At 35.0% G+C, this 19,755-nt stretch overlaps 1 protein-coding gene across 1 annotated transcript; it reads left to right on the top strand.

Moving 5' to 3' along the window:
• Positions 1 to 1,558: 1,558 nt before the first annotated feature.
• Positions 1,559 to 16,679, top strand: CYP19A1 (cytochrome P450 family 19 subfamily A member 1; the record flags this gene model as incomplete). The annotated part of the gene is made up of 9 exons (XM_082488957.1): positions 1,559 to 1,703; positions 3,452 to 3,602; positions 6,180 to 6,334; positions 7,948 to 8,124; positions 8,838 to 8,952; positions 10,841 to 10,955; positions 11,650 to 11,812; positions 13,270 to 13,511; positions 16,428 to 16,679. 9 exons carry the CDS (start codon positions 1,559 to 1,561, stop codon positions 16,677 to 16,679), a joined length of 1,515 nt encoding a protein of 504 aa, XP_082345083.1.
• Between the last annotated feature and the right edge of the window lie 3,076 nt (positions 16,680 to 19,755).

Here is a 19,755-nt window from a genome sequence, read left to right as displayed (position 1 = left end):
TTTGCAAGAATGAAACCAATAAATACCATTACATGATAAAAAAATGCTTGTGATTACAAAAACATTTTTCACAACATGCAAGACAGTACAACAGTTGAACATGTACAAGATGTGACATGTACATAAGAGGTGTAATGCTAGCTATTGGAATAGCACGCACGTTTCCAAAAGGTCACCTGGCACACTGTGTCACGGTCATTTTAGATCACAGCAATACCAGAAGCCTTGCATAGCAATCATCCAAAATACTAGAGTTTGGCATGCACCTGAAAGGTTTTGAGCCACTGCTTTCTCCCTTCCCCAGGGTTTTGTCTGTACTGTTGACATTTTCTACTTCGACCATAAGTACCAATCTTCTTACTATCTAGAAAGCATCTATCACATTCTTGGCTTAGCTTAACATAACTATAGCACTGACAATTACTACAAAGTAAGCTGTACTTTCTTCTGCAATGTGAGACCAAAGTACTAGATCAACAAGTAAACACTTGCTGAAAGCAAACAGTAACAAAAAGCTTCCTATTCAGAAAATACATCCTTCAATTTTGAAACACTGTTGCAGGAAGGAACAAAGCCAATCTATTCTTAATTATTGTCAGAGCAGGATTAAGAAGGCGTTTATTAATAAATTACTGTGCAGATGCAAGCGGTATCTGTGGTTATGTGAGTTCTCATTTATAGAATAACATCTTCCTTCTCAGGCACAGTCACCTCTCATATTTTATGTCTTAAAGTCAAAAGCATGCAAAATAACTTTGAAGGAATCCTTCCACTCCCCCCTCCCATGCATAACAGACCTGTCCATTTGTTTGGTTTTTGCTCTTTCTTGTGCCAAGTGCTGGTTACTGCCTGAGGAAAAATATAGTACCAGACAATTCATGATCCCATTTGTTATGGCAAATGCTATATTTTTCAAAGTATTTAGCAGAAGATCCATAAAGAAGTGCAATGCATCATACTACGCTCAAAGGTTGACAATAAAAATAAAACATAATACATTGTTGCAAACAAAAACCCGGGGTACCCGGGGTACACTCTATCTGCGTAATGAAAAACTAACGTAGTTATTCTGGAAATTCAAGGACTCTGGCACTACAGTCATGCAGGAAGGAAAGGGCTAAGCAACAGAGATAAAAGCTTGTGATTGAACCCATTCAGTGCTTCACATGTGCTGAAAGTTTAATTTCTTGTGTTTTGGTTAGAAATTTGCAAGGAGTAAACCTCAGTACTGGCCAGCCAAGTCAATATCAGAGATAAGAGGTCTGTCAGCCAAAGCATCCAAAACTATGCTTCAATATCAAGGTCAGAAATGCTTTGTTATTTCAAAACAAAAAGAGTGTCTCGCTGCACGCCTGTTTGGACTTATGATGTAGCTTGTCCTGGCAAGCAGTCCAGGCAGTCACTCTCATTATAAAATAAAGCTACCTCAAGAGCTAATTTGCTCATTTACAAGACCTACAAAGGGATTGTGAGGTACTGACTGAAGCTGAATATATCTTTGAAAAACTCTCTTTCCCCTTTCTCTCTCCCTAAAGCAAAGCAGAATCTCTTGGAAAAGATGGTACTGGAAACTCTGAATCCAATGCACTACAACATCACCAGCCTAGTACCAGAGACGATGCCAGTGGCCACAGTGCCCATCCTCATTCTCATGTGCTTTCTGTTTCTAATATGGAATCATGAAGAAACTTCATCGATACCAGGTAAATTTACATTTTAGCTATAGTATCACCTAAAAGCTGTCAGTATTTATTTTTTTTGTTTCTCAAATTTAAGTGGGAAAGTAATGCTGAATAATGATTGTGTGCCACCAAAATTTACTGATTTACTGAATCAGTGTAAATAAAACAGCTTTTTAGAATACCTAATAAAAGAAATTGGGGTCTATTTAACCTCAGAACTTCCATAACAAACCTGGGTTGGCTATATAAATATATGACATGTAGTTTTCTGCTTTATTATGTATATGCTAGAAAGATATACCACCAGTTTACAAACTCTAGATTGTTCATATTTTCATGTGAGTTATAAACTTCTACTTTTTGCATGTTTTAAGTTTAGAGATTTCTGAATGGTCTTTACTAGAAACAAACTATTATCTAGGAAATTATTCAGATCTTAGTAGATTATCAACTTTTTCTCTCCATGTTTGTCACTGAAGACCCTCCAGAACAGAACAACATCAAATGAGTTCCCTTTCGGAGGGCCCCTTGTGTAAGATTTTGGGAGTTTATGGTAGACATTACAGATTCAGCCTATTTTTCATTAGCTGCAATGCAATGACCTACTACATGAATGAGAACAACGTACACACCTCACAAAGGTATTTGACAGGAATAATCCTGAACCAATGCAGTAGCACCTGAATGAAATCCTGAGAAAAGATTCTTGCCAAACATCCTTCAAATATGCTAAAACTCTTTGAAAGTTAGAGAACAGGGGGAAGTATTCACAGAAGGTTATGCATTCTGTTTGAACGCTTGATTGGATTGACATAAAGACAGAACTAAATTAATACAGTTTAAAGTTTACAGATATTTAATAATCTGGGTTCTTGCAATTCCAGTACACAGTGGAGCCATAAGCAACTTCTACATTTTTAAACAGTATGCAAAAGTTTTGTAAATACTTAATTTCTTCTGGTTTATAGAGTTAGATTCATGTTTCACAGACAAAAAAGGCAAATCAAGCTTTCCCCGAAGAAGGAAACTTTTAAAAGCATTTACAGGCAAATTCTCTCCTGCTGTCCCCACTTTTTCCTGTTTGTCTTAAGAGGGAAATTTGGTGCTGAGTTACAGTGGAAGGATTTATTTGAGAACTTTGTTGACTATAGGCTTATTAGTCCATTCTTAGCTTCCACTTAAGCATATTTTCAGAAGTTTACAGCAGTAAAGTACTTTTTCCTTTAAATATCTCTTTTCTCACTCTAATAATTTAGACTCTGGGAGAAATGTAATTAATTACATTTAATTACATCAAAAGGATATTGACTTTTGTAGGTGTGACTATGACACTTCAACAGAAAAATCACTCAAAGGATTTGTTAAAAATCACAAATTAATAAACCATATGAAGTTTGTCTAGATCATATCTTCTGATATCTAGCCATTGTCCCTCCAAATGTAAGCAGTCTCAAAGCAGTGATTTGAAGTTGTACAAAGAAGTAATGAATGTCATTTGTTGTATGTGCATTGAATGAACTATAGGCTTCCATAGATATTAATATAGGATGATAATAATATAGGATTATAACATAGGCTACTATAGGTTTCAACAATGTAGATGCAAGTTTCTCTAAAACAGAGCTTCAGAAGGGGATTATATACATGAACTGCTCAATGCAGACCTTGACTGTCATGTTTAAAAGCTCCTTTGAAAAGGGTGATGATTGGAGATATAGTCTTGTCAGTGAGCACTGTTGAAACCAAACTTTTCTTACCCTATTTCTTAGGGCCAGGATACTGTATGGGAATCGGTCCCCTCATTTCACATGGGAGATTTCTCTGGATGGGAGTAGGTAATGCCTGCAACTACTACAATAAGACATACGGAGAATTTGTAAGAGTTTGGATCAGCGGTGAAGAAACATTTATAATTAGCAAGTAAATCCTTATTTTCTATCCTTAATAATATGAAGAGCTTTTCCATGTCTTTACAACCTCTTTGCTACTTTTTTTTCTAAAGTAGAATTGGAGTTATTATTTTCTAAAATTATCCTAACATAAACCTTTTACTTCTGTTGTTCACAGACCTTTTTCTAATCTTTTGTTTCTTTAAAGACTCTACTATTGAAGTCTATGTGAATTCTCCCATTTTCTTCATGGAAAGGAAGATTAAGGCACTCTGGCTCAATCCTAAAAACTATTTACCATGTCTTTTACTATTCTATGTAATATTTTGATTATATACTATACGGGAACCTAGACTGACTGCAATGTAGAATTAATCCAAATCTTAGTTTCCTGTGTTCTTAATTTTCTCCTTAAAATGGGAGTAACACTTGAAGATTATGGCTCCAATTCAGCAGGTTAATTAAAGAAATGCAGCGTTATAGGATTATGAGTAATTTCCACTCCAGTTAATGGGATTACTCCCAGACTTTGATTATACACAGTATTAAACATAATGCTAAACCGCAGTCTATCATTTTATTAGCTCCAGTGGATGGTTTCTTTCTTCTTACATTGCATCCTCTGGATGCTTATGAGTTACGCCATGGAAAAAAATAGGTTACCATGTGTAATCGATAAAGAATCACAACCTTTTTATTAGCAATATCTATCAATCCATACTCAGCTTTCATTAGGTAAAGGCTTTTGAAAGGCACTGTAGTATAGAGGACTATCAAAGGATTAGCCATGTGAAGCAAGACAGCTTCATCTCCATCTGGTTTTACCTCTGTAAAAACAGATAATCATGAAAGGAAAACTATTTACATTCCTTTCCTACATAGCTGATATAAATATCAACTAATGTGCTATAATGTTTTCATAATGTAATATGCTATGAACTCCTATTGCTGTCTTCCACTTTCTGTACTGTCAATTCATCAGAAAAATCAGGAGGGCTGATAAACAATGCCACACCTGCATCAGACTTTACAGTCAATACTTAACTTTTTTTCAGACGTATTTTTTACTTAAAAGCATTGACATTACCTAGAGAACTGGTATTTAACTTTTAAAAAGCCACCAATAATGTAGAAAAAAGTTTTCAGTGGATCGTAAATTCACTGCAAAACTAAACACAACCTGAATTTGGTAAAGTATGCTATTTCCACCAATATAATTTGAATATTTACCATCAAATCTAATCATACTGAGATGCTAATGCACAGAGGGAAGGACTTGCACTCGGTTACAACAGATGTTGTCTTTTAGCGGATTTCATTAAAAAGTTTCATAAGGAAAATCTGCGTATACAAGGTCATATGTCAAAATCCTTCCTTAAAACATTATGTGTCTCCTGCGTAAATGTGTGGAATGGGATGAAGAAAAACGAGCCTCCTGCACCTTTCCATTCTTGGGGACAGCCGTTATAATTCAACACTATCTTTTTATGTTCAGAAAATACAGATGAAGTTCCTTGACATGCAAAAAAAGCTTTAAGGAAATTGGAAAAGAGAGCAGATGTGGGGAAGTGTAGTAAAGACAGAATATGCTGAGTTCCTTGGAAGGTTGGACCTGCAGACACACTCCTCCCTGGTTTTACTCCAATCCTTAATCCATGTTTGTCTATTTGTACCATATAGCATCTCTCTGTTAACTTTACCTCTGGTCATGCAAAACTATGGGGAAAACCCAGCACTGCCAAAGTCAACAGCAAAAGTACCTCACTTTGACAGAAAAAATAAACTAACTCATGTAAGAAGTCTGGGATTTGGTCGACAGACTATGCTGCATGGTAAAGAAAGTAGCATATTGTTTCATTTCAATCTCTGTTCTGATTTTCTTTCCTTTTGTTGGATTTCATTTCATCAGGTTTTCATCACGTCAGCATTTCTACAATGCTAGCTCCCTCTAAAGGAAATTATATCTTAAAGCAATAATGCTGTTTCACAACCTGTTTGCTAGCACATGTAAATAAACCTCGTCAACTGTAAAAAGAATTATACATATCAAGGTTTTCCCTAACATTTCTATTTAGGAATATTTATCCCATGCATATCATCTTATTATGATGCTGCATATTTAAGTGATGGATGTATACCTATGCTTGCTGTATGTGCCTGGGAATAAGCAAATAGCTACAAACTATAGCTGTAATTTAATAGACATCATGATGAAATTATCCACTGTCAAGTATTCTTACACCTCATCTTCTGAAATATCTGACATTGGTCATTGCCCAAATGTATCTTATATACCTACATGTTTCTATGTATACACACTATTCAGATTAAAATCTTTTGGTAACCACTTGCATTTTAACTGAAAAACATTTTTAAATCTGAACAGAATACATTGCTCTAATACACATTCTGAACGTGTTTATCATAAAGTTTTTTTAATTATGTAAAAGGAACAATATTTAATGTCAAGTATTGTACTTCCTGCTAAATCAAGAATACAAGTCAGCACTTCAGAGCAACTATAAAATGTGAGAATAAAAATTCTGTGTACAATCTATGAAACAATATTTTTGTTTTGGGCTTTTTTCTCCCCCTCTTTCTTTCCCAGATCCTCAAGTGTGTTCCATGTAATGAAACATTGGCATTATGTTTCTCGATTTGGGAGCAAGCTTGGATTACAGTGCATTGGCATGTATGAAAATGGGATCATATTTAATAACAACCCAGCACACTGGAAAGAAATTCGACCCTTTTTCACTAAAGGTAAATCAGTGTACCTTACACTGTTATCACTGTAGCACACAGCCTCTCTTCTGAAATGCTGTTTGTCCTTTGCATACCTAAATTACAAAAATCAGTTCTCTTTATATATCCCATAGAAATATTTTCTTGCACAATGTCTTTCTGTGTTATTCTAATTGAAAAAAAAAAAAGCTTTAGTTTCAAAATTAATTTAGAAGATCTGCACAGCAGAACTATTTATTAATCCCTTTAATATGCTAGGAATCAATATAGTAACAGAGAAAAAGATTGAAGTAATTAATATCGCTAGGTTGAAATCAAATAGGAAATTACATAAATAAACTCCACTGTTAGTATTTTATGAGCCTGCTTTTTTTGATTCACCTTCTTTCCACAAATTGAAAAGTTTTAGCATTTGCATATCATTAGAATTAGCTACTTCCAAAGACGTGACAGCTTTCCTAACAAAACTGCCACACTTGTTGCTCTGCAAGCTCCATGGTTCAGAAAAGATTCTCACCAGCTGAGACTACAGTAGTTTATGACAGTGATTCCAGAGCCTGAAAATGAAAGTAAAGCAGCACCTAAAAGAAATCAATTATCTGTTGGCTTAAATTTTCTATACTGTTTTGTTGATATATCTGTGCTCCTATATATGACACTTGGGCTTTTTCTACATGATTTTGCTATTGAAAAATATCAGCAACTTTCTGCTGGTTGAAGATGGCAGGGAAAGAAAATATGTTTTTCTACTCATTCCTAGAACTACCAGTTCTCACTGTTTGCAAAACAGACCTCCTCTCTTCTCAATTATAAACATACAATTCCTCTCAATGCATATGTGATAAAAAAATGTCTTTGAGGCAATTATAGCAATTCTTGTATGGAAAAATTATTCAAATACAGTACTTAGGGCAAGATTTCCAAAGGCATTCAAGAAATACCTGAATCCATTCCATCTGTAGCCTATCAAAATTCCACTGAATTGCATAGCAATAGAACAACCACTGCTTTTATTTGCCTTTGAATCCTTAAAATGCAATAAATCTGTCATGACATTATCTCCACTGTTGATAGGTGGGCAGACTAAGGCAGGCTACCACACAGTACGCTGCCAGGCTAGGCTTCAGTACGTCCAGAGTGACATTGCAGGTTGTGATGAGCTCACCGCAAAAGCTACCACGCTGTTTTAGAGCGCCCAGGAGTTTCGCTTTCAGAAATATCCCACCAATTCCCAAGCTGTCTTTCCTGCTCAGTGTCATTGCAAGGAAATGAGACAGGACATCCACAGTGCTTGTAATGGAGATGAGGCTATGGATACCCTCCCACGCACAAAAGTAGCACAAACGGTGCCAAATATCTTTCCTTGACATGGCATGAATCTCGCGTGTCTGAGATACAAAGTGGCTGGATGCAAGGAAAGTTTGGGCTTTGAGTTCATTGCCAGCTTAACTCAAAACGCTCATGGTTTTCTTTCAAGAGATGAAAAAATCAGTAAGTTTCAGAATGATTTTATACCACTCACTCACATGATAATGTTTTACATGTTACTGACACCATTATCGCCCATCAGTAAGTTATAAGTAAGTAAGAAAGTTAACCAATCTTTTCATCATTTTGCACATATATTTCAGCTCTGTCTGGGCCTAGTCTTGTGCGTATGATAGCAATTTGTGTTGAATCAACAATTGAACATCTGGACAAACTAGAGGAAGTAACCACTGAAGTAGGGAACGTCAACGTGTTGAATCTCATGAGACGGATCATGCTTGACACATCTAACAAGCTTTTTCTTGGGATCCCTTTGGATGGTACTAACAGCTTTATTTTTATACTTTCTGATGGATCTAAAGTGCACATCCAAGGAATACTCATTGACATCATTCAAGGAGTTTTGTTTCAGAAAACAGAGCAAAAACAGACTCTTACATCACTATATAATTAATTGAAATTGTTTTATGAGTGATTTTAGCTCTAAAGAGAATTTTATATGACCAAAAATACACATTTAGCTTGCCACATTCACTTTAGTAAATAGTACCATTTAAAGAGACTTTTATGCACTGAGTTGGTACAATCCCAATATTGTATGCATGTAAGAATCAGAAATCATTCCACCAAACTAAATGATTGCCTTGAAAAGTTCACCTGATAATTTCTGTGATTTCTTCATCCTCAAAACCATATGACAAAATAACATTATCCTGATGTATAAATTATCCAATTTCAATCTTATGCAAGAGTTTTGCTTCTGCTCTCCTGTGGGAGACTATTTGGCTCTGGTTGACACACCACTCCCCTTTGTAAAAACTCTTGGTAGCTAGCAAAAAGATCTATACCCTTTCTGCAGTGTACTACAAATGTTTCCTAATGCTATTTACCACATATTAAAACCAATTGTTTATCAAATTCCCATGAACTTAGAGTAGGGAACAGGGCCTTACTATTAATTTTTCTGAAGCATTTGTTATTTGACTATTGAGGTTTATATTTTATATTGCTTTTTGTTAACATTTATTTTCAGAAAGTGCCATTGTACTTAAGATTCAGAACTACTTTGATGCTTGGCAAGCACTTTTATTAAAGCCCGACATCTTTTTTAAGATTTCTTGGCTGTGCAAGAAATACGAAGAGGCAGTGTAAGTATCAACAGTGTTACAAATCATTTGCATAAGATTCTTTCTAAGAAGATCTTTCTTGATATTTTCTTCTGCCTTTTAGAAAATAAATTGTGAGAACTGCAAAGGTGGCTGGCTGAAGTCCCTTGTCTGCAGACCCAAGATAGTAACAGAACAAGATTTGCCACTGATGCTACGAATGCCTGATCTCAGGGGATGATTTAAAGCCCATGTCTATTCAGTTCTAGTTTACTCACCAAAATATTAGTTAATGTCAGCTCAAACGTGAAACTAAATTGAAATCACTGGTTCAGTTCAGACAAGGAAAAGCCATCATATGGGGTGAACTTACATTTGCTATCTAGTCAAGGGCAGTCAAATAGTAGGCTACAATTCATCAAAACAGGAAAACTTGTCTACATTCATGGCACTGTCCCAGAAGAGGTAACCCCTAAGCATAATTTTATTTATTGGTGCCCGCAACGTGCATTTTTGAGTCAACAACTAATTTTTGAGTTAAAACTTGGTGCTCAGCATGATAATCCATTTCAAGGGTTTTCTTCCTAAATAAGGAACAAATACATTTTGCTACCTTCCTCCTTGCAAAAATAAAAAATACCTCTTCTTTTTTTATGATCTCATGTGCTGTTTTCTGCTGAAAGAGGACTGGCTATAAAAAAAACAACTGGCAATCAGTTTACCCATTTTGGGATTTGGATTTCATCTAGTAAGAGAAACTACTACCTATGAAGCATGTGTAATAAATTGTTTTGATAGTGCTATATAACATAAAGGTTTTAAGGGAAGATGAAGGTTCATCTAAAGTAATTGATAACTCTTGTGAACTAGACACAAGATTTCCCTTCTCTAACATTTCCTTGCCAGTTTTATTATGGCACTGATCAGTGCTTTATCCTGTGATTCTAATAATAGATAACTCCAGTGGCCAAGTAATTACTAGAAAGCCTGTGCAGGCAAATATTGATGTTTCAAAAGCAATCCCATTAAAATAGACTCATGCATAAATTTCTAACGCAAAAAAAGAAAAATTATAAAGATTGCTGGACTTAAAGCAATGCAAAGAACCACCACAGGATATGATAACTTCTGATAGAGGTGGCAAAAAGGACGATTTTCTATTTCTAATACATAAAAAAAAGTTATAAATAATAACTTTACCAGGTTTGACATTTTAAATGCATTTACCCCTACAAACCCAGTCAAACTTTCTATCCCAACAATAACAAACACAAACGAAAAGCCTAAGAATTTAATTCAAAAGCTTTTCAAAATACTTTTTAAAAATAATCACCTTCAAATCTATAGATAATTGAAAAGCCCAAATAAAATTAGAAACACTGTTGAACTTTGCTTTTTTTCACCACTAAAATACAAACTGTTGACACAGTATTACTGACTATTTAAATATGAAAAATTTTTATCAACTCTACCATCAAGATAGTTCAATTTTTGTAACATTTACCTACATTTTCAAACAATTATCCCTCATGTTCTCCAAGTTCATTTTATTCACTGATAAAATACAGTATAAAATAGAAGGAAATAAACAAATTCTTTGGAAATGTTAATAAATCTTTAAAATTTCTATTAATTAATGGGCTATACAGACATATTTTCATCCTTTTCAGTCTATCCTACAAAAAAAAAAAAAAAGAATAAGATTTCAGTCCAAACTGACAAGCAATTATTTAATAAGAAATAATAAGAAAATAGACCTTCCCTTAGTATTACTGCTTTTGCAGAGAACCATATAGCCACTCTTAGGAATACTTAATTTCTGCCGTTTCTAGATGTTTTTATTGGCACAATCTCTGTGTTTCTAATCATATGCTAGTGTATACTAAAAGTCTGTAGATGTTTATCAATATGTTGGATTTTCTGTTTTCAGCAAAGATCTGAAAGGAGCAATGGAAATCTTAATAGAACAAAAACGACAAAAGCTTTCCACTGTTGAAAAGCTGGATGAACACATGGATTTTGCATCCCAGTTGATTTTTGCACAGGTATTGGCAATATACTCAAAATACAGCTAACTGACTTTTCTGACATTATACTGTCACTAACACCACAGGCTTTGCAACTTAAATTTCACATATCTATCTGGAAGTCATGTCATCATAAAGGGATACTACTTAGTTGGTTCTTGTTGTGGTTTAGGCCTCAAACCAGGACAGTTCTGGGGAGGGGGAGCCCCTAACAGCGATTCAAACACTGAATAGTTGCATTTTCAGATACAGGCACTTGTCTGACTTTCTCCATAGCTTAAACAACATCCTTAAAACTCTTGGACCTATCCCTGAACGTCCTCCAGTCTTTCCCTAACCCCTGTATTTTATCTTGATGTATTGCCTTTTGTTTGCAAAGGCTTCAAATGCTGTGTAAATCCTGTCTTGTATAATCTCTGACAGCTCACAAACTCTGTGAGAAAAGGCAATAAATCAACAAGACTCTGAGCTGAGAAGAAACTCTTGCTTTTCTGTAAGATAATAGACACCTAACCAAAACACAAGTTTTCTGTTTTCCTCTGAAAGACAAAAAATAAATGCTATTTAGCATATGAGATAGAAAAACTGTAAAGATTTTTAATTTTGTTTAAAGCAGGAATTCTAGGTCCTTCCCATTCTACTGCTATAGCATCTTTGTTGGCATCAGAGGTCAACAATCAACATTTTCCAAAAAAATTTCTGATTTTTTCAGAACAGAGGGGATCTGACTGCTGAGAACGTGAACCAGTGTGTGCTGGAGATGATGATTGCTGCTCCTGATACTCTGTCTGTGACTCTCTTCTTCATGCTAATACTGGTTGCAGAGCACCCCACTGTGGAAGAGGAGATGATGAGAGAAATCGAAACTGTTATGGGTAAGCAGGAGCTACAAAGTCAGTGATGTGGGAACATAATTTTGCTTCAGCAGTGATCTAATTTTGATTCTTCAAAGGCTAAAAATTCTAAGCGTTTTCTTCCAACAGAAGCATTTGCTGTAAAATATTTGAACTACCATTATGTGTAAAAGATTTTATTCAAGATCTAATGAAAGAAGGTGAGCAATTTGTAAGATAAATTCAAATAGGAGTCATCAGAACTGACAATCTATTAGAAAGAATGTGCTAACTCCTCAGCAACAGCAGTGCAAATCAGCACTCACCTCATAAGTTCCATTGAAGTTCCAAGTTCATTACCTTGAAATAGCAAAAGGGGACACTCATTTCGAATACTTCTAATCACCAATATTTCTCTGTGTATATATAGAACCTGTCTAATTTTCACTATGACTGCAGAAGGGAAAGATTAGAGAAAATTAAAATTATATTCTGCTGTCATCCATTTTGGTATCAAACTGGTCTCCTCTTTAAGTACAAATTACTAACTACTTCAAAACAAAGCACAATCAAGATATTCCAAGTTTGTATTCTTCCCTTTCTCTAGACTTCATTCAAAGTCTGACACTGAACTAATACAGAAACTAATTTCGTCCCTTTTTTTTCAACATTTACTTCTGGTCTGTTAAACACTGGAAAGTGTGTAACAAGTCACTTATTCTTTTTCTGAGGTACTTTTAATAAATGTTATGTTATTCTCCTCATGAGATTTGGGTATTCACTTACTCATCTTGACTATTTCTTTTTGATAGCCTTGATTTCTAAGGCAGTAGAAAGTTGTTGCCTTTTCCTTAAGCAAACGACCAAGTGTGGTAGCAAAGCCGCCTTTTATCTTGAAAACCTACCACTGCAGTGGTCAGCCTGTACTTCTTGAACTGCTTGTGGCTTGAAAGTTGAAGTAAGGCTCCCACTGGCAGTATGTCGTGGCACTCATACTGCTGCTGCTGGAATCAAGCTGGGAGGAAGTTACTCATGGTAACCGAAATAGTTAGGCCACAGTAGGACCTAGCTGTACATCCAGCCAAAGCCAATCACACAGTGAAAATTTTAGGTCCCTACAAAGTTATCTCCCATCTGCAGACTATTCCCAGATTCTGTTTGCCATCAGCTCTCCAAAGATTTATTTGCTGTGTCTTGTTGGTCTCAGTCATACTAAAGTCAGAAAAGGACTTTCAGAGTTTTGTAATTGACAAGAAAGCAGAACAAAGATTCATAATGTATTAAGAAGAAGATAAGATCATAAATGAATAAACTAGAGTTTATGCTGATGAACAAGATAGCAGATTTCTGAAATATCTAAGGCTACATAAAACTGCGTAGAAGCTGTTGGATCCTTCCTACCATTTCAGGAACTGAGAACCTTTCAAAAACATTTTGGTATTTGTACAATGAAGCTAATTAATTCATAACCAACTTCACCATCTGTTTTATTCCTCAAGGGGACAGAGACATACAGAGTGATGACATGCCAAACTTAAAAATTGTGGAGAATTTTATTTACGAGAGCATGAGATACCAGCCAGTTGTGGACTTGATCATGCGAAAAGCTTTACAAGATGATGTAATTGATGGCTATCCTGTGAAAAAGGGGACAAACATTATTCTCAATATCGGACGTATGCATAAGCTCGAATTCTTCCCAAAGCCGAATGAGTTTTCTCTGGAAAATTTTGACAAAAATGTAAGTTTTCTATCTTATTTCTTACAGAAAATCGGGTATTATTTATTGACAATGTATCTTCCTCTTATTTTGATCAAGAACTTTGTGACCATGACTGCTTTTCTGTTGTCTAAGTGCCTAGTTAGCTATACATCCTGATAATTACTGTTATTATTATTAAAGCTAGGCAGGTATTTTCCTATCAGTTATGATATTGAAAACAAAGTTTTCCCAGATGTCTTAATTTTGATTAAAAATTTCTCATTAAATTTGTCAAAGACACACATAGTTCCCATTACATCCTCTGACATTGGACAAAAAAAAAAAAAGATGCTTTAGGGAGCTAGAGCCATGCAAGCAGTACAACACAGCTGAAGATTCTCTGGACAGATGAAGCAGTATAGTAGCTCCTGAGAGACTGAGAATCTACCACTTGTTTTATTCTCTCTCTTTTAAAAAAAAAAAATCCTAAATAAACATATTTTATAGACCAAAATGGAAATCCTAAATTTTAAACAACTAATTCCTGCAGATGTTGAGTAATTCAGTCCCAGTTCAGCACATTTCCATTTAAGTTATATTCTAACTCCCAAAAGAACTAGAATTTTCTTTAGTCTACATTACTATCAAAAGCAGTATGTGAACTTTTTTCCTACTTGTAATCCCCTACTATTGAAAATCATCCTTCAGATTATTTACTTTCATTTAGACCTCTGCTCTTTTGATTACTGAGTAAACATATTGTTTTTCCAAAACTGTATTTGTTCAGCAATAATAATCTGGAAATATTAAAACTGTATTAAAAGATAGACTGATTCTATGGCACATTTGACTCCTTGTTTTTGACTGTTAACCATCACAGATGGAAGCAGAAGATACTGCTACCCATGTGACAGAGAGCACAAAATATGAAATACTAAGATTTGGTTAGCACTCCTATGAGGGAATTGGAAAGATCTCTGGAACAAATAGCCAAGCAAGAGCGGAGACCATAATCAACTTAGCTCTATGAAAGGAATCTCAACTGCAGAATGTTACTATCATAGATGCACACATTTTCCTGGTATACAAGATTTCTCTTACATTTTCTATTGGCTTGTCAAATATTAAGCTTGAACGGGGTTGAAGCTAAAGGGTTAATGTTTTCTACAGCTGTCATGTCATTTTGTCTAACTAAAAAAGTTAGGAAAGAATTCTATTACCTGGCAAAAGTTTTTTCTTTTGAGATGTTAGCAGCTGCACACCTAAGTGTTCACAGACAGTAATTTCAGTTTTAAGAAATAAATAGATGACCCACTTTGGTACACCAAAGATGGGATTAGTAGTAAAAACACGTGAAGAAATAATTAAGAAAATAAAGAAACAAAAGATATGAATGGTCAAGCCAGAAACTAAGTTTTACATTTTTCCTATCAAAACTCCAGGAGTACCATGTACGCCACGCCCAGAAGTTAGCACTAAACAACCTGGTTAACATTTCTAAACTGCTGGTTGATTACCCGTAGCAATCTCTGCACAAAGTATTAAAAACAACAGACCAAGAAAAAAGTCATTGTAGAAAATTAAGGAGAGTGATTAAGTTTATTTCAATAACTGTTCACTGTGAAAAGTTTCTATTTTGCCACCCATTATTTTCATTCTAAGTATTTCTATCAAAATTGATTTCTTGCTTATAAATACACTTTGCTACTAAAAATATTTCCCCTTGACCAAATATTTAACCACACATTTTCTATCTGACTTGATGCATTCGGTTTGCCATATAATTATTCCAGCAGGCACAATTTTCACACAGTTCTCATAAGTGAATAGCAATCTACACCATTATTTAGGATAAGATGGCATTGTTAGAATCTAAACATTTTTCCATTTGCCCAGGCTGTGCACTTGCCATTGTGCTGTACTGCCAGCTGCTGTACTTGCTCTGTATTCTAACATTTGTATTTACCTATCAGTTTTCAAAAGTACAGCTCAGTTTGTTTGAAAAAAAAAAAACAGAAAGCATTTTTCTCAACCTGAAATTGAGAAAAAAAGGACACTTCTTTCTAGATAATTTAATGTAAAGCAGCCTTTCTAGTCTATTCTTGGGTTAAATAGGAAGTCAGAACACAGCTAATATCTTTTTTTTTTTTAAAAAAAAAGATACACAGATAGAAAATAATAAGAAGAACAATAATTTATTTATAGCCAGACTTGCTTTCTCTTACTCATAACAAGTACCTTTGTACCTCAGTAGCAGTACTATTCATGCTGTTGGGACTGTTTTGGATAACTGATCTATTCAGTGTCAATAAAAGTAGTAGAATCTGGCTGTGCATTCTTCAATAGTTCTGGGAATCCTGCATTTCACATTCTAGTTAATAGGACAAGAGATAATCATTTTATAAGTGTTATCTCTCTATTAGACAGCGAATAAAATTTTCAACACTACGTTTTATGACAAATTAATTCTCAGGAACACTAGCTTTTTAATGACAAATGTAGTAGGTGTATGGCTTTATGATTATCTTTAGACAAGGCATTGGTCTCTATCTCAGACATTTATGAGCTTTGTAATGAACATTTTTTGAAGACTTTTTAATGAACTTTAACATACATTGATGAGCAAAAGCTTCACTTGATTGCACAGCTTGTGATAAAATCCCTGTAGTTCACAGAATGAACAGACTGAAATACACAGGCAGAATTCAACTGCTTAACTTGACATTCTCTGCTATCTTGGCATGTCAAATGGCATACCTTCTTCTGTAGGTGTCTCTGTATTTTGGCCCAACTTGGTTGGGAGGGCTATTCAGTTTAAAGGAAAGTAAGCGCTCCCAAGAGATTCTTTCCACGAGTTTTTCAGAATATGTTTACTACCAATTTCCATCATAATTTTGGCTACTTTTATAAAGAAAAATGTGCCTTAAAGTTTATTCCTCATGTTATTCTGTGCAGGTTCCTTCACGCTACTTCCAACCATTTGGATTCGGCCCTCGGGGCTGCGTAGGAAAGTTTATTGCCATGGTAATGATGAAAGCAATTCTGGTGACTCTCCTGAGAAGGTGCAGAGTACAGACAATGAAAGGAAGAGGCCTCAACAACATCCAGAAAAACAATGACTTATCCATGCACCCAATAGAAAGGCAGCCTCTGCTGGAGATGGTTTTCACACCAAGAAGAAATAAAAAAAAAAATCAGGAGGAATAAAATAGATCAGCATTAAAGTTACAGGGCTTTCTCAGTCCCAGCCACGAAGAAATACCCATCATTCCCAGGTAAAGATATAGACTAAAAAATTTTTGGTGCCCCTAAATCACTACAGCTTCAGATGACAACTTGTTCTGTCTGCACCGCAGAACCAGGCTCTGGCCACAACTTCAGTGTAGTAAAGTAAGTAAAGTAAGACTAAAATTACAAAATAGTCATGTTAGGTGATGTCACACTATATGCAGAATTCCTGACTACTTTTTAAAACCATCAAGTTCAGATGCAGTTATGCCTTGCTTTTCAAACAGTGCAAGTTCAGAGGTTTAGGGGTCAACAAAAGAACATGTCTGACGTGTTTAATTCCAGGACTATGTGTCCCCCTTCCCCCCGCCTCCCCAAAGTTGGACCTAGCAGTATTTAACTATTGCAAAAGGTCTAATTATCAGGTTATGAAAACATATGACTGAGTAATATTAAAGTTGATTTTAAGACTATGAAACAATTCAAAATATTTAGGACATATATAAGTTATAAAAAAAAAAGTTTTCTACAAGAAGTCATTCAAACATTTTTCTTTACTGTGTTTTGCTTTCATATTAAACAGATACCAAAGACTTACAGTGTCAGATAGATTTTACTGACAGTAGTAATTTTCAGAGTACTGGACAATATGACATTTGAGAGAACTGTTCTATGTTTTTAAAACCCAGCGTCCTGCTATCTGTAGCTATCTGTATGCTTAGCAAGGACCAGCTGAGAAAAAGGTAATGAATATGAAATATTACCACTACTATTAGACGGGGGGGGGGATGCTCACAGCTCCACCTCATGTGGTTAGCTGCAGAAATTTCCCACCTCACCTCAATTTGGTGAAGCAGTTCAAATCCTCGCTAAGCTGTCTAAGCAATACCAAATCCTGTTTCAATCTGGTTTTAATTGCTTGATTCTACTTCAGAGAGTCAAATTCGGAGGTGTTGCCCATGTTACCACCTCACAGTGGGGCAGAAAGTCCCTCCCTAATTGTCCACATAGCTCCTATTGCTTCTCCTGAAAGAGCACTGGGCTGCATCCTGCTCTCAAGCATCTTGCTTCACACCACTGACTTAAACAGAGTGAGTAGCATAAGAAGAGAAATGCTGGGTCAAGAGGTAGACTTTTTTTTTTCCTTCCCCCCCCCCCCCCCAAGGTAAAATGGGCTTCATTCATCTACTCAAGCTACTCATTGGGTAAATGCTCAGAGCTTTATAATGCCAAAGGACAGAAGTTCTGAAGTAACAAGCAGATTTCTAGAAAACATTTTTTAAAGGGTTTTTGCGTACACAGATTTTTATTTTAATTATAAATTAGGCTTAGTTTTATACTCAGTCCTTAACAGGAAAGCTACATAGCTATCCAAAATTTCTTGTTGAAAACGGATCTATCTTGGAATCTGTAGAATCTTTATATTCATTGATATCTCTATTAGCCTAATGACAAGTTGTTAGTTGGGTCAAGAAGAAAAAGACCTTCCTGGTTTAACGATAACGTTCCTTGACAGAGATGTTCCATGTTCAATAAGCTTGAGTTTTCATACTCTGTAACCCAAAGAAAGGGGTTTTCTGGATAAAGTGCCTTGATAAAGCCAACTCACCAATGTACGATAGGCTTTATATTAACCTTTTCCTTCCAAGTCACTTAAAAGGTAAAAAGTAAAAAATTGTTTATGTATTGTTTATGTCCTTACTTTAAAAATCTAATTAAAATTAATTAGATTAATTAATCTATTCCCTCAGACCACTGCTCTCAGATGCAGGTTCAGCAGAGGAAGATCTATCCAGTACCATATAACAATTGCATAAAGCAAAAAAATAAATATGTGTTCCAGCCAAAGGTAATGAATTAGGTCAGGCTGGGACTGTTGACAAAGAAAAGGAGCTGCACGCTTAGGTCATTTCTATAAAATTTACATACGGTTTTGAGAGTAATTTAAAAAAAAAAGTCAAACTTGAAAGCAGAATAATTTAGTGAGCTAGGTTACTTTTACAACTTTCTCCATAGCATTTGCACGGTACTCAAAAATGACAATAATAAATGCAATCCCATACCACCTGTGAATGCAGACAAAATTGGGCATTTGAAGATGCATAGAAATAGGACTTCTATTTTTTAAGTCATGAAATGACACAGTGGTATGAATCTTTGGAATATCTAATGTAACCTCTATTTCTCCATTCTCTGTAGTCTTTAAACTTGAAAATCGTTAGATCTGTTGGGAGCAGAAAAAAAAACAACAAAACACCACCCCCCAAAAAAAACTTATTAAATCACATTCTTACTCATTCGGTACCATAAAACACCAGAGTGGGTACTTCGGTGGACACACATTTCTCATTTGTATGAGGACTTTAAAAAGAAATCCACTGAAGTATCTGTTTTCTTGGGAATAAACTACTATTTCATACACAGTATGCATTTTGGCTTATTTCACACACAAAAAACGTTTTTAGAGTGATAATTTACTCTCTGATTTTCCATCTCATAATTATAGGTCTCTCCTGATTAAAATTTTTCACAAGGTTGGAATTAATAAGTTACTTTTATCATTCAAATTTTGAAATAATTATATAAAATCATGTAGATATATGGAAAATAAAATGCATGCTGCTCTGAATTCTTTTATGTATTATATATTGTTGAATTTGTAGACTGGAATTTCAGAAACATGATGACCATAATTATTCTATGGAAGAAATAAAGCAGGTTCATTTTTTACTTTTTATAAGCAAGTCTGCAGAATTATTTCCTATTGTATTTTAAGTACATACTTTCTAATATGCTTTGCGCACAGTGTTTCTGGTCCTCAAATTTATACAGTACTTAATTTTGTCCAAATGTGGACAACAGACCTGTTAATTAATCTGAGCTGTTAGCTAATCTGAGCCTCATTCTCCATATCTTTATTATGGCTGTTATGCAGTGGTCTATTTGCATGAATATTTGTACAATAAGATCCATTTCCCCTCTTCATATACTTACATATGTTTGAGAACTACAATTGGTGAAGTAGTGTTTCAAAGCTTGCCATGTGGATATAAAC

The sequence above is a fragment of the Vanellus vanellus genome (genome assembly GCF_965231255.1).
Source record: "Vanellus vanellus genome assembly, chromosome: 11".
In the NCBI taxonomy this organism is placed as follows: Eukaryota; Metazoa; Chordata; class Aves; order Charadriiformes; family Charadriidae; genus Vanellus; species Vanellus vanellus.
This window is presented reverse-complemented; position numbering and strand designations above follow the sequence as displayed.